Source organism: Vidua chalybeata, chromosome 11, assembly GCF_026979565.1.
Source record: "Vidua chalybeata isolate OUT-0048 chromosome 11, bVidCha1 merged haplotype, whole genome shotgun sequence".
Taxonomy (NCBI): Eukaryota; Metazoa; Chordata; class Aves; order Passeriformes; family Viduidae; genus Vidua; species Vidua chalybeata.
Window position 1 is genome coordinate 13,297,902 of NC_071540.1, and position 13,559 is coordinate 13,311,460.

A 13,559-nucleotide genomic window follows, 5' to 3' on the forward strand; every position below is an offset into this window, starting at 1 on the left:
TGGGTGTGTGCCGGTCACCTCGCTCCGGTTTTGCGGGGTATAAAGCTGGCAAGCCCCTCTCCACCCTGTCCCCCACCTGGCAGGCTCCTGGGCAGGGGCAATGGCTGAGCTGCCCATCCCAGATCTGCCCCCGGCTCGCTGCAGCGGCCGCTTCACCATCAGCACCCTCCTGGGCGTGGAGGAGGGGGGCCGGGGTCCCTACACAGCCACCGAGGGGTCCAGCTGCGACAGCGTCCAGCCCACCCACCTGTCCAGCAGCACCCTCTGCACCAGGACCTTCGGCTACAACACGGTGGATGAGGTGCCAGCCTACGAACACTATGCCAACAGCAAGGGGGTGGGCGACCCCAGGAAGGGCAGGCCCTCGCTGGCTGACCTGCACTCCATCCTCAAGGTAACAGGGGGTTTGGCTGTACCCATAGCATCTCTGGCATCCCCCTGGTCATGCTGCTGGTCCCTCCGAAGTGACTGTGGTGGGTCACTCTTTCTCTCTGCTTCTTGGTGCCATAACTGGTGCTGTGCCGACTGCACATCCCCAAGAAGGCCCTGAGAGAAGCCAGAGAATCCAGCTGTTTCCAGCTGTGTGCTCAACCAGAGCATTGCCTCCAGGTACAGCTGCCTGAAGTCCACCCTCACCTGCCTTCCCCGTCCCACAGCCTGACCCGGGCCGCCTTCGCACGCCCGTGTCTGACCTGCAGCAGAGCAATGGCCTGCCAGAGGCTGGGCTGGAGGAGGCAGAAGGGGAGCCAGGCAGAGACTCTGTGCCAGAACCTGTCCGATTTGGATGGGTGAAGGGCGTCATGGTGAGTGTGACCCATCCCCCACAGAGCATCCTCCTACCCTCCTACCTCGTAATCATTTTACCCTTGTTGCATTTTTCTCAATGTCTCTCTTTTTGCAAGCACATGTGCTTTGAGAATTCCCTGCCCTCCTTGGTGGGGTGGTTTTGTCTGAGGAGCAGCAGAGCTGGCATGGATTGGCCATCCCCAGGTGTCAATGCCCTGATGGCCAGTTCCCCTCTGTCCCCCCTCAGATTCGCTGCATGCTGAACATTTGGGGAGTTATCCTCTACTTGCGCTTGCCCTGGATCACCGCCCAGGCAGGAATCGGTGGGTGCTGCGGTTCACTCTGGGCTGGACAGTGGCACTGGGCCCATCATCACCCAAACACCTGGGGGGTGGTGGGACTCCTAGGGAAGGCTGGGGGATACAGGAGTGAAGTAATGCCCTTTCCCTGCAGCTCTGACATGGCTCATCATCCTCATGTCCGTGACAGTGACCACCATAACCGGCTTGTCCATCTCTGCCATATCCACCAATGGCAAAGTGAAGTCAGGTAGTGTGTTCCCCCCTGGCCACTCCAGGGTCTCTTTATCCTGGGGCTGCCCCATGGATGTGAACTCCTGGCATGGCCTGTGAGGCGTGGGGGAACCCCAAAAATGTGGGGGAAGCAGCAATGCCATGGGGTGTTCCCTGCCTCAGGAGGCACCTACTTCCTCATCTCGCGGAGCCTCGGGCCGGAGCTGGGCGGCTCCATCGGGCTGATCTTTGCCTTTGCAAACGCGGTGGCTGTGGCCATGCACACAGTGGGCTTTGCTGAAACTGTCCGGGACCTGCTGCAGGTAAGAAAGCAGCTCTGTGTCCTCTGGGTCCCAATGTCCCCCCCACCCCTCCATCCCCACTTTCTCCCTGCACAACCTGTGTTATTAATATTTGCATTGTCATTGGACCACTGATAATCAAATAGTGGCTGCTAAAACTCACGGGAAAACCAGTGGTTTGGTAAGGAAGTGGGTTATTTCCATGTTGTGAATAGTTCCCCTTCCCCAGGAGCACAATTCCCTCATCGTGGACCCCACCAATGACATCCGAATCATTGGGGTCATCACTGTGACGGTGCTGCTGGGCATCTCCCTGGCTGGCATGGAATGGGAGGCCAAGGTAACCCTCACTCCTGCTCACATTTTTCTCCTGGGCTGATAAGAGCTGCCCCTGCTGGCCACCAGGCATCTGAGGAGCAGAGGATGCCTGTAGCTCCCTAAAAATGGGCATGGGTTTCTCCTAATGCATTCTTCACTCTTTCTGTGCCCAAACACCCAATCCTTTAGCTGGCTCTTTCTGGTCTGGCAGGCACAAATACTGTTCTTCCTGGTCATCTTGGTTTCCTTCATTAACTACCTTGTGGGGACAGTGATCCCAGCCACTGCTGAGAAGCAAGCAAAGGGCTTCTTCAGCTACCGAGGTGGGTAGCACTCAGCAGGTCCAAGTGCATCTCTGGAGCCTGGCTCTTTGGTGCAGTTTGGGGAGATGTTTGCTATGGGAAGGTGCTCCTTGCTGAGAGACATCATTAAAAGCACAGTGTCCCCTCCCATGGGGTCCCTGCCATCAGCACTATGCCCACAGCCAGTGCTGAGGTGTTTTAGCAAGGAAAAAAGTAGCCAAGAGGCCTCAAATGCTTCTCCTTTGCTTCCCCCCCAGCTGATATCTTTGCTCAGAACTTTGTGCCCAACTGGCGTGGACCTGAGGGCTCCTTCTTTGGCTTGTTTTCCATTTTCTTCCCATCCGCAACTGGTATCCTGGCTGGGGCCAACATTTCAGGTGACCTGAAGGTGGGTTGTGATTGTTGCTGCCTGAGCCAGTTTTCCTCGGGGCTCAAGCCCTATTTTCCCTGGGGCTTTCATTTTGATCCAACCATTAGACTTTGTTTTATTTCTTATGCAAACTTTGGGCTCAGCCAGGAGATGCTCTGTGGCTTTGTGATACAGTGAATTAAAATTCCTCCTGTACAGCAGCCACAAATAAGCTGCCTACATTAGCACTGCTGCTGGAAAGCTGTCTTACACATCTCTGCAACTCCCTTGGGCAGGATCCTGCTGTGGCCATCCCCAAGGGCACCTTGATGGCCATCTTCTGGACCACTGTGTCCTACCTGGTGCTTTCTGCTACCATTGGTAAGCAGCATGTCCTCAGGTGCAATGGGTGAGGGGGCTGGGTGGGTGGGCTGGCCCCTACCCAAAATAGGTGGCCTGGGAGGACGCAGGTGAGTAGGAGCCAGGAGCAAGCTGTGTACGCTGGCATTGATATCCCAGTGTGAGTGCCACAGGTGCCAGACCTTGTTCCTACCCCCACGTGGGGCAAAGTCATCCTGGGTGGGCAGTGGAGCTCATGGCATTGCTCAAAGCCATCATGCAGTGGGGCAGCCCCATGGCAGGGACTTGGGAATTGTCACAGGCAACAGGATGTGGGGCTGGGCTTCATGAAACCGTGGAGAGGTGCCAGCCCTGCTCTAGGCCTCTGTGTCCCTCAGGTGCCTGTGTGGTCCGAGATGCCTCAGGCAGCCTGAACGACAGCGTGGCCGTGGGCTCGCCGGGCTGTGAGGGACTGGCCTGCAGCTTTGGCTGGAACTTCACTGCCTGCACCCAACAGCAGAGCTGCCGATATGGGCTCAGCAACTACTACCAGGTACTGCTCAGAACCATGACCAGCCCCTGTTCCTGCTCTTGGCCAGGTATGTGCTGCAGTGGATGGCTTTCCCAGGGCATCTGCATGCCTGGCACCTACCTGCCATCCTGGGGGGCACCCATGCTCTTGAAACAGCCATTTTTTAACAGGAAGGCACCAGGGAGTGGGCTTTTGGATGTGGCTGGACTTTGCTGCCTGGATAATGTTAAAGGAAATGCAGCAGGATGGGGCTGGAAATCCCTCAGGGTTGGGGTGGACCCCCCAGGGATGCTGGGGTTCCTGATGCCCTGGTTTTCATGCAGAGCATGAGCATGGTGTCTGGATTTGGCCCCCTCATTACAGCAGGGATCTTTGGCGCTACCCTCTCCTCAGCATTGGCCTGCCTTGTCTCAGCCCCCAAAGTCTTCCAGGTGAGGGGGTGGTGTCCGCACACCCCAGCTCCTCTCCCTGAGCTCAGCAGTGGGTGATGCTCCTTGGTGCAGGGCTCTGCATCCATGAGCAGCCGTGAGGCAAGGAGGATGCTGCTGTCAACACAGAGCATGTGTCCAGTTTGGCCCTTGCTCTTACAGATGCAGGAGGCACCACATGGAAGGCACTGCCATCCCATGTCCCTGACAAAGCCTGCTGTCCCCACTGTGTCTCTCTTTGCAGTGTCTCTGCAAGGACCAGCTCTATCCTCTCATCGGCTTCTTCGGGAAGGGCTATGGGAGGAACAGTGAGCCCATCCGTGGCTACATGCTCACCTATGTCATTGCCATTGGCTTTATCCTCATTGGTAGGTACTTGCTGCCCCAGTACCCTCCTGGAGTTTGCCACCAGCATGGTGGCTCACTCCCCACCACTGACAGCTCACTCTCTTTCTCCTCCTTCCGCAGCTGAACTCAATGCCATCGCCCCCATCATCTCCAACTTCTTCCTCTGCTCCTACGCCCTCATCAACTTCAGCTGCTTCCATGCCTCCATCACCAACTCCCCAGGTGGGCTGTGCCGCGCCAAGCCGTGCCCTGCAGCCGCCGGTTCCACGTCCGGCTCCCCGTCCCGGCAGCGGCCACTGTGTGTGTTTGCGTGCAGGCTGGCGACCCTCCTTTCGGTATTACAGCAAGTGGGCTGCGCTCTTTGGAGCTGCTGTCTCAGTGGTGATCATGTTCCTGCTGACCTGGTGGGCAGCCCTCATTGCCTTCGGGATCGTCATCTTCCTCCTGGGATATGTCCTCTACAAAAAGCCAGGTGGGTGGTGGTAACCTGGCACTGGCGATGCCCCAGAAGGTGTCTGGCCGTGTCTAATCCATCTTCCCCATGCAGATGTCAACTGGGGTTCCTCCATGCAAGCCAGCTCCTACAACATGGCCCTCAACTACTCAGTGGGGCTGAGTGAAGTGGATGAGCACATCAAGAACTACAGGCAAGGGCAGCTTATTGCAGTGCTGGGCATGGAAGGAGTGGGATGAAGAGCCAGCTCCTGACTCCAGTAAACCCAGGGAGGCTTCGTGCCGCTGGCCACATCCTCACCACCACCCCCAGTAACCAGGAGCTACAGCAAAATGTGTCTTTCTCCAAAATCCCATGTCTGTGCCATATAAGGTAGAAAACTGGGCAAACCCTGCCCTCCCTGTACCAGGCAGACACAGACACACTGGTGTCATAAAAAGACGAAAGAGTGAGACTGGACCCTCAGGCCACATAATGTTTTCTCAGTCTAAAGATGCTCCCTATAAGTTGCCACTGGCCAAGCATGGGAGAAGAGACATGGCTCATTCCAAAGAGGCTGGATGCCTCCAAAGTACTATTCTCCACTCCCTTTTTCCCCTGCCTGCAGACCGCAGTGCCTGGTACTGACTGGCCCGCCCAACTTCCGCCCGGCACTGGTGGATTTTGTGGGGACCTTCACCAAGAACCTCAGCCTGATGCTCTGCGGCAATGTGCTGATTGTGAGTCACCTGCAGAAGCTGGTTGGTTCCTTGTCCTGGGGTCTCTGGCCACCATTGGGTGGTAGGCTGGGAAATCCAGTTGTATCCTGGTGGATACAGGGTGGAGGTTGAAATGTGCCCACTTGTATGCTGCTGGATGATGAAATGTGTCAACTGGAAGCCTCTCTGAGTTGTTAAGCAATATTGGTGAAGCATGAGGATGTCCCTGTGGGCTTATGGCTTCCCTTTGCAAATTAATTGCAGAAGATTTGGAAGGATGAAGTAGTTGCTCAGAGGACAGGGGGCTCCTGCAGCCCTGAAATCTCCAGAGCAATTGGGTGCAGTAAGAACCAGCTCATCTGCACCCACAGGACTGTTGAGATTGTGTGCACTGGCTGTCGACTCCCCAGATTCACTGGTTTTCTTGGCTGTGATTTCAACCTCCCGTGTGTGCAGTGGTTACATCCACCTCTTGCCAATGATTTGGGAAGAGAGGAGCTAGAAGTCCTTGGTGGCAAGACCATCAGTTGGAAGGGGCTGCCTGAGCTCCTGCCCCTGATTCCTGTAGGGACCACGGAAGCAGAAGATGCCAGAGTCCCGGCTGGTGGCAGACGGCCACACAAAATGGCTAATGAAGAGGAAGATCAAGGCTTTCTACACAGATGTGGTCGCTGAGGATTTGAGAAGTGGTGTCCAAATGCTCATCCAGGTACAGCCATCTTTGGCCTTCCAGAAGCAGGGTCCCTCCTCTTTGTCACAGCTTGGGGGAGCTCTGACCTCCCTCCACGATCTCCAGGTACCCCCCCTTTGTGTTGCTCCTCCATGGAGTGAGTTGACACCGCCTGTGTCCGTCTGTCCCTGCAGAGGGATCTCATGGGGACATCTATCCGTAGGCTGCTGGCCTCGGGAAGATGCGACCTAACATCTTAGTGCTGGGCTACAAGAGGAACTGGAGGACGGCATCTCCACAGAGCCTGGAGGACTACGTGGGCATCCTGCAGTACGGCCACACCGGCTCCTCCACCTCTCGGGCACACTGGCACCTGGTGGTGGCCCCGCGGTCGCTGACAGCTGCAGTCACATGTGCAGGGTCCAGCTGGGCTGACAGTGCACCCTCCATTAACTGCCTTCTCCTCCCTCCTTCCAGCGACGCTTTCGATTTCAAGTACGGCGTGTGCCTAATGCGGATGAAGGAAGGGCTGAATGTTTCCCGAGTGCTGCAGGCACATGGTAAGTGGTTTTGGTCAGCCAGGGATGGACAGAGACATGGAGCTGTGGGATGTGCCAGCCAGCACCATGTCCCCAGACAAAGGCCACAGTCTTGGCGGGACATCACTCCTGTGCTGGGATCTAAGGGGAGGGAACAGTGAGGCACTGCTGTGCTGCCCTTGCTCTTCTCCTCCCTCCTCAGTTAACCCCACGTTTGAGGCAGCAGAGCACCCCGAGAACGGCACTGGCAACAGAGCAGCCCCAGGCACAGGTAAGTTGGTCCTGGCTTGTGACTGCCCAGAGCATCCCCAGCTCTGAGGATTATTTTGCACGCAGGGTGGGGGTTTCAGGCACTGATGGGAGCAGGGCTGGGACCAGGAAAAAGTGAAGCCTTTAATCTGTGGCTGGTGGTGCCCTTTGCTGACACTAGGACCCTCTTGCCCCAGCAGTGGACCCCACTGCCTTGGCCAGTGAGCAGCAGGCAAGCACCATCTTCCAGAGCAAGCAGGGCAAGAAGACTATTGACATTTACTGGCTCTTTGATGATGGAGGTAACCTTCACCTTCCATCTGTCCACATAACATAAGCCCAGCACCTCCACTGCAGTGCCCAGGAGGGCTTAGTCCCTGCCAAACAGAGCCAGGGCATCCCTGGCCTTTGGCATCAAGGAAGCACTGGTGAGCCTGGGGGTCACTGCTGCATCTGCCACCGGGTGTTTTGGGGCCAGGTCTCACGCTGCTCATCCCCTACCTCCTGGGGCGCAAGAAGCGCTGGGGAAAGTGCAAAATCCGGGTGTTTGTCGGCGGGCAGATCAACAGGATGGACGAGGAGAGGAAGGCGTAAGTGCTGGTGGCCACTGCACCTCTTAGCCACTTGGCCACTGCCACTGTCCTGTGGGTGGTGATACAAGCTGCTTCCCACCCTGCTGAGCCCCCACAGCTTTGCCATAATGGGATCTATGAGCTCTGACCTAGCTACTTTGCCCCATTTCTCTGGAAATCAATGTGGCTGCAGAATGGGAAAACCCAAAGTGGAATCTGAGGCCAGCAGCAGGGTTCTTTGCTGTGGCAGGTCCCTGTCAGATCTACCATTCCCCACTAACTTGGGGAAAATATGTCCTTTTCCCTCCATTAGGATTGTCTCTCTGCTGAGCAAGTTCCGCCTCGGCTTCCATGAGGTCCACATCCTCCCTGACATCAACCAGAAACCCCGGCCAGAGCAGTAACCATCCCCCTTCCCTTCCCTGTGCCCCCACAGCACCCCAAATCTGCTGAGACCCTCTTCCTTGGCACTGTCTGCTTGTGTTGCAGCATCAAGAGATTTGATGAACTCATCGCTCCCTTCAGGCTGAATGATGGCTTCAAAGATGAGGCCACAGTGAACGAGATGAGACAGGGCTGTCCCTGGAAGATTTCTGATGAGGAGGTCGATAAAAACAGAGCCAAGGTAGCACTGTGGGGAGTTCCTGCAAAGGGTCTCCTGCTTTTTAGACAAAATTTAGTCTTTCTGGAAACCATTATTTTGTGTTTCTCAATGCTCTTTGCTCCACAGTCACTCCGACAAGTGAGGTTGAATGAGATTTTGCTGGATTACTCACGGGATGCAGCACTCATAGCCATGTAGGTGCCAGTCATGCCCTCACACCCGTTTCTTACCCCATGGGAATGGTTCCTCAGAATGTCCACCCCTCCCTGGGTGGGGAGGTCCTGCACAGACACCTGAATGCTCTGGGGTGACAGTGCTGCAGCACAGGGAAAAGCCCTTGGAAGACACCAATAACCTGCAATGGACTGAGAAAGGGTCTGTGCCAGCACTCTGTGCCAGCCCTGCCTCACGCCCCTCGTTGTGCCGCAGCACTCCGCCCATCGGCAGGAAGGGCCGCTGCCCCAGCTCCCTCTACATGGCCTGGCTCGAGACACTCTCTCAGGACCTGAGACCCCCCATCATCCTCACACGAGGAAACCAAGAGAATGTGTTGACCTTTTACTGCCAATAAAACCTCCTGGATTCCTGATGACTTGAGATGTGAATTTTTCAGGCCACTTTTGATCCTGGAGCATGCTCCTCTGGGAGTCTGGGGGAGCAGTGAAGGCATGGTGGTTACCAGCCCTCTGGAAATGCCCACCAGGCACAGCTGCCACCCTCTTACAAACACTTGTTTGGCCCATCTGAGGCTCTGTAGGTTGTACATCGATAAACAGCAATGCAGTGCAATACCTGCAGTGCAGGTACTGCTTTGGCCTGGGGTTAGCCACAGCCAGGCAGGGGAGTTGTGGGGTCCTGCACCTGCATGCCCAGGAGAGCCCAGAGTGTGCAGGGACTGAATGTTGGCCCCAGCAAAGCCACTGGCCCAGGGTGGGAACAGCCCCAGGGACAGGGAGCAGGTCAGCACCAAGCCTGGGGACTGCAGGGCCCCAGCATGTCCCCTCAGGGACATGGACAACTGCTAAGCCTGTCCCCAACAACTGAGCAGCAGTGAAATGTCACCTCAGACTGTGGTGCCTTGCTGCAGATGCAGGTCCAGCTCCTAATGGAGACAACATTTACCACCAGAACCAGGACATTTCTGGTGCAGATGGCCCCAAGCAAAGTAGGAGTGCAGCTCATTTGCAAAAGCACAACCCAGGCCCCGCTGTCATGCTGCAGAAGAAACACACAACATTCATTCACCTCAAGAGTTACAGAATTTACTGATAATCACCACCAGGATTAGGAGTGTCAGTAGAAAAATAAAATGTACAGACTTTTCAATCATACAAAGATTTGTCCATGACAGCCGCAGCTGTGAGCGAGGGAAGCTGGGTGGGAGCAGAGGGGATGTCACACACAGGGAGCAGGGCCACGAGCCTCAGCATAAGCGGGTGTTCCTCCAGGGGAGGCAGCTTCTCCAGAAGGTGTTTCCTTAACCAGCACACTGGCTGGGCTCCCCAGCAGAGGCTCACAGCACTGCTGAGCCCAGAACACCTCAGTGTTGATGTTTTTGCCAACTCTTTGCAGTTTTTGGCAAGTCTGAGCAAAGTCTACCAATACATGATAAAAACTGAAGGGATTCCTCCAAAAGCCTCACTTGGAATAAAGGAATGGAAAGGGAAGGCCAAACCAATGAGGGGAGGAAACTGCCACCAGTGCTTCAACTGCCATCTGGTGCTTCAGCTCAAGGCTACTCCTGCTTTCTGTTTAGCTCTGGTTTTACTGGAGAGGGAGGTTACCAGCAGCAGCCAGTAGAGTGGAGGATGCTCTGTGAGCACCAAGGTGACACTGAGAACTTGCCTGCTGTGCTCATATGTCAAGACAAATCAGCTGATTGTTCACCTTTTATGCAAGAATTCCCTGAAAATTTCACAGCATGCAGGCATCGCCAGCTCCAAACACTCCAAACAGGGTCAAGGTGCCAACTCTCAAGTAAACCAGAACTGCCTCAAAACAAACTCTCAGAGATCCCAAGGGATAGAAAATGGGATGATTTCAGTTCACCTAGCACTGAGTGACTTTACTGAGCAATTTTTCACTTGTTCTGAGCTCTGTAAACAGCCCTATTTGTGTCCTGCACCCCCCAGCCCTGTTCCCACAAGGAAACCTCCTCTTGCTGTAGCACAGGGCACATGGATAAAGTGCTTTCTCAGTTGCAATCAGTTTAATGGCTCTTGAGTGGTGCCAGGCACCGGTGCAGGGTAAAGGAGAGCACAGCAGGTGCTCAGGACATTGGTTTCTGGTGTCACCTCAAAGGAAAAGCCAGACCCACCCTATTCAAATTCCATAAGATACTTTTAATCCATCCAGGAAAACACAGGATAATTCCTGTAAATTAAACTGTGCCCTCTGTACGCACATTGAAATATGAAATGGGAAAGAGGAAAAGAATGCAAGCTTATTCTTTTTTTTTTTTCATTGTTTCTGCCCTGGCAGGAAGACTGGCTCTCTAGAAGCAGCACAGCACACAGGGCTCTCCACAGATCCAGGGTTTAGTATAAGTTACACCACTTGGACCTCATCCACCTAAGGAGAAGGATTCACATTAAATTATTTCCTAAACTGTGCATCTATAATCCCTGAATTAACATAGGCTAAAATTTAGAGCAATCTCAGTTAGTAGCTCCTGCAAAACACCTCCCACCAACCACAGACCACTCTTGAGGAGTCCATGCATACAGAAACCCTCTTCCATGATAAACACAGTGCCCTGTTGAAGGACCACAGAACCAATTTAGTTTAGAAAAGCCCTCTAAGATCCAGTCCAACCTTTGACTGGTCACCACCTCATCATCCAGACCATGGCACTAAGTGCCACATCCAGTCATTCCAGCATTGAGGACATGGGCTCATGGTAGATAAATGGCCCTAGGAAATGCTGCAGGTACAAAAGGAACTGATTTGGAAACCAGAGGAATTCAATGCAGACACAGATGGGAACTGTCCCCTGAACGGCTGGACACAGTGCTTTCCCTCTACAGCCCACATGGTGTGAGCTGGGTACAAACACAGCCCACAGCAAATCCCTAGGGGTGGCTGCACTGCCCAGCCACATCCCTGGAATTCAACCTCAGCTTCCCCAAGGAACCAAGCCCCAGGAAATACCCAGTTAGCTGCTCAAGTGCCCCAGCCATGTAGCACAACTCCAGGCACAAGTGCAGAGCTACCAATTAGTTAAAAGTCACTTAAAAACAAAACAAACTAAAACAATTCATGAGGAGACAGTACTGCCTGTGGAGAAGGGTTGATTTGGAGCTGTGTTCACATGGACACAGGAATTACCCAGGCTCCTGCCAGGAGCCTTGCAGCTCTCCCAGTCCCCGGCATGCTGTTGGCTGGATGCTGAAAATGTGGCACACTCCCTGCACTGGGGACACCCCAGGTCACAACCCAGCCTGGCCATGCAGCTCTCAGCATCAGCATGAGGGATTTTATCCAAGCTGGCCAGTGCCACTTCCAGATCAGTGCAGACACCCAGCACCACCACACCAACATGAACAGCGTCAGCAAGTCAAAGGAGAACAGGGTGGTTTGAAAACACAAGTCTCCTTCAAAGCCTGAGGAGAAGCTGTGCACACCCACATGTGAGCTGTGCACACCTGGGATTTCTGGAGTGCCCATTCCACTCTGCTTTGCCTCTGGGCAAAACATTCACAGGGCCAGAAGAGCTTTGCTGTAATAAAATTCACAAAATCTTTTTTATACCAGTCATTTCCCCTGTGCAGTATTCACAGCCAGAGCTCCCAGACACAAATTTGCACTCTCATCCATCTAAAGTGAGTTTTCCTTTTGCTGCTTCCAAATCCACTATGGCTATGACCTGGTATTAAGAAATTTGGGCCAGGAAGAAAACAATGTTTTAATTTAAAAACTGACATTAAAAGAGCTTCAGGTTCACTGTAAACCAAGCAACAAAGTGGTGAGTGAGCTCTGAGGACACAATGTCACTCTGGTCCTGTTCCTACCCCAGCATAGCTGGTGTCACATTTTAGTCATGTCCTGTTACTACAATTCATCACTGGTGAAAGGTACCTGGGTCTCCTCCTCTGGTAGACATTTTCCTACCCTCCAGAGAAATAAAAGCTTCACTTGGCACTTAATGTTACCAAAAAGTAACAAAATTCACAATTTTAAAATTTCAAGCCAGGCTGGAGGCAAGACCAAGCCATCTCAATTCCTTAAATCAGCAGACAAAACACAAGGCTGGAGCTGTGCTCCCTGTGATTTGTTCTGAGACAGCAGGTCCTTTGCTCCCCCTCTGGTTTGTGTTCTCCAGCCTCTCCAGAGGAGCTACAGAGTGGCCAGAATGCGCAGGAAGGAAACCACCACCACACAGAACGTCTGGCCCACGCCAAAAATGAGGGCCTCAAAGGGAATCATTTTTTTCCCCGCAGCTCTGTAAACTCCAGCAATGGCAGCACCTGTGGAGAGGGGGGAAAAGCCAAGATGTGAACGTGAGACAGCTGCTCTGCACAGGGATGAAGGGGAAGCCTCAGGATGTGAGGCTGGGGCAGAGAACAGCAGGGTCTGAACCTCTCCCTGCTCACCAGCAGGCAAGAATGCTGGGCTGGGCACGTCTGACAAACCTCAGCCAGGAACCTGTGCGTGCCAGTGGGAATGGGTGAACTGGTGCTGAAACGCTGTCGAGGCCTCCAGCAGGTGTGGGGGGTCGGGACATACCCTTGCCACAAGATCCCCCACCCACAGCCCACAGGCTGCAAACATTACCCAGTTCTGGGCACTGCCAGCAAACCTCTGAGAGATTTTCCTCCAGGTGCTCAGAAATGTGAGAGCCCCCTTGGCTCTGCACCCGATGGGCACGTTTGGTATGCCCGATGCAGGGCTCGACACGGGGTACGGCCCAGCTCTTTCAAACTTGGGGCAAGGGGGGAATAAAGCCAGAACGGTAATCTCCATCGGGGGGAACACCGCCATTCCACGCGCTCCCGAAGGCAACCTCCGATCACCACAGCCCCCCGGGGCACTTGCCGTACTTGTGAGGGTGCCGGCGGTGATGGGTCCCACGATGCCCATCAGCAGGACGCTCACGGACATGAACCTGCCGTACTTGTGGTGCCGGAGCGTGAAGAGGGCAAGCAACGCGGCCGGGACGTGGAAGGCAAGGGAGGAGACGACTGCCCACAGGAAGACGCCGTACCACATCTCTGCGGAGAGAAGGGCTGTGAGGGCGGCCCGGGACACGCAGGCCTCCAGCGGCCCCGGCGGGCGGACGCCGCTCCGAGTAGGGAGATACCTGGGAAGGTGGAGAGCGGGCTGGAGTAGGTGGTGGTGCCATTGCCCACGCGGGGCACGAGGCGAAGGCTGAGGATCTGCTGCAGGAGCCCCCCGCCACCGCCGCCCGCTTCGCCGCCGTCCATCCCCGCACCCGCCCCGCCGCCATCCGCCACCGCCTCTTCCGCCCGCCCCCTTCCGCCCGCCGCAGCCAATAGGAAGCGTTATGAGATGACAGACAGGGCTTAGCACCAATCAGCGCTTGCCTCCGGGCAGCCGG

The 13,559-nt window shown here is 54.9% G+C and overlaps 2 protein-coding genes across 3 annotated transcripts; one reads left to right on the forward strand and one right to left on the reverse strand.

The window, feature by feature from the left end:
• The first annotated feature begins 100 nt into the window (after window positions 1-100).
• SLC12A3 (solute carrier family 12 member 3) lies at window positions 101-8,575 on the forward strand. 2 transcript variants are annotated; one of them, XM_053953132.1, is made up of 26 exons: window positions 101-394; window positions 657-803; window positions 1,034-1,109; window positions 1,240-1,335; window positions 1,482-1,621; window positions 1,830-1,940; window positions 2,130-2,241; window positions 2,478-2,608; window positions 2,866-2,950; window positions 3,307-3,461; window positions 3,764-3,871; window positions 4,113-4,236; window positions 4,337-4,438; window positions 4,533-4,688; window positions 4,764-4,863; window positions 5,278-5,389; window positions 5,937-6,077; window positions 6,262-6,368; window positions 6,516-6,598; window positions 6,780-6,856; window positions 7,008-7,128; window positions 7,305-7,416; window positions 7,712-7,798; window positions 7,888-8,023; window positions 8,129-8,196; window positions 8,432-8,575. In XM_053953132.1, the coding sequence occupies exons 1-26, from the start codon at window positions 101-103 to the stop codon at window positions 8,571-8,573; spliced, it is 3,123 nt and encodes a 1,040-aa protein (XP_053809107.1). In that variant the 3' UTR covers window positions 8,574-8,575. The 2 variants fall into 2 exon arrangements, with proteins under 2 accessions (XP_053809107.1, XP_053809108.1); XM_053953133.1 differs by having other exon boundaries at window positions 6,780-6,848; window positions 7,027-7,128.
• Window positions 8,576-9,248: 673 nt separating this feature from the next.
• TMEM170A (transmembrane protein 170A) lies at window positions 9,249-13,427 on the reverse strand. The gene is made up of 3 exons (XM_053953134.1): window positions 13,302-13,427; window positions 13,042-13,212; window positions 9,249-12,468 (listed from the first exon to the last, which is right to left on the reverse strand). Exons 1-3 carry the CDS (start codon window positions 13,423-13,425, stop codon window positions 12,338-12,340), a joined length of 426 nt encoding a protein of 141 aa, XP_053809109.1. The 5' UTR covers window positions 13,426-13,427; the 3' UTR covers window positions 9,249-12,337.
• Window positions 13,428-13,559: the final 132 nt, after the last annotated feature.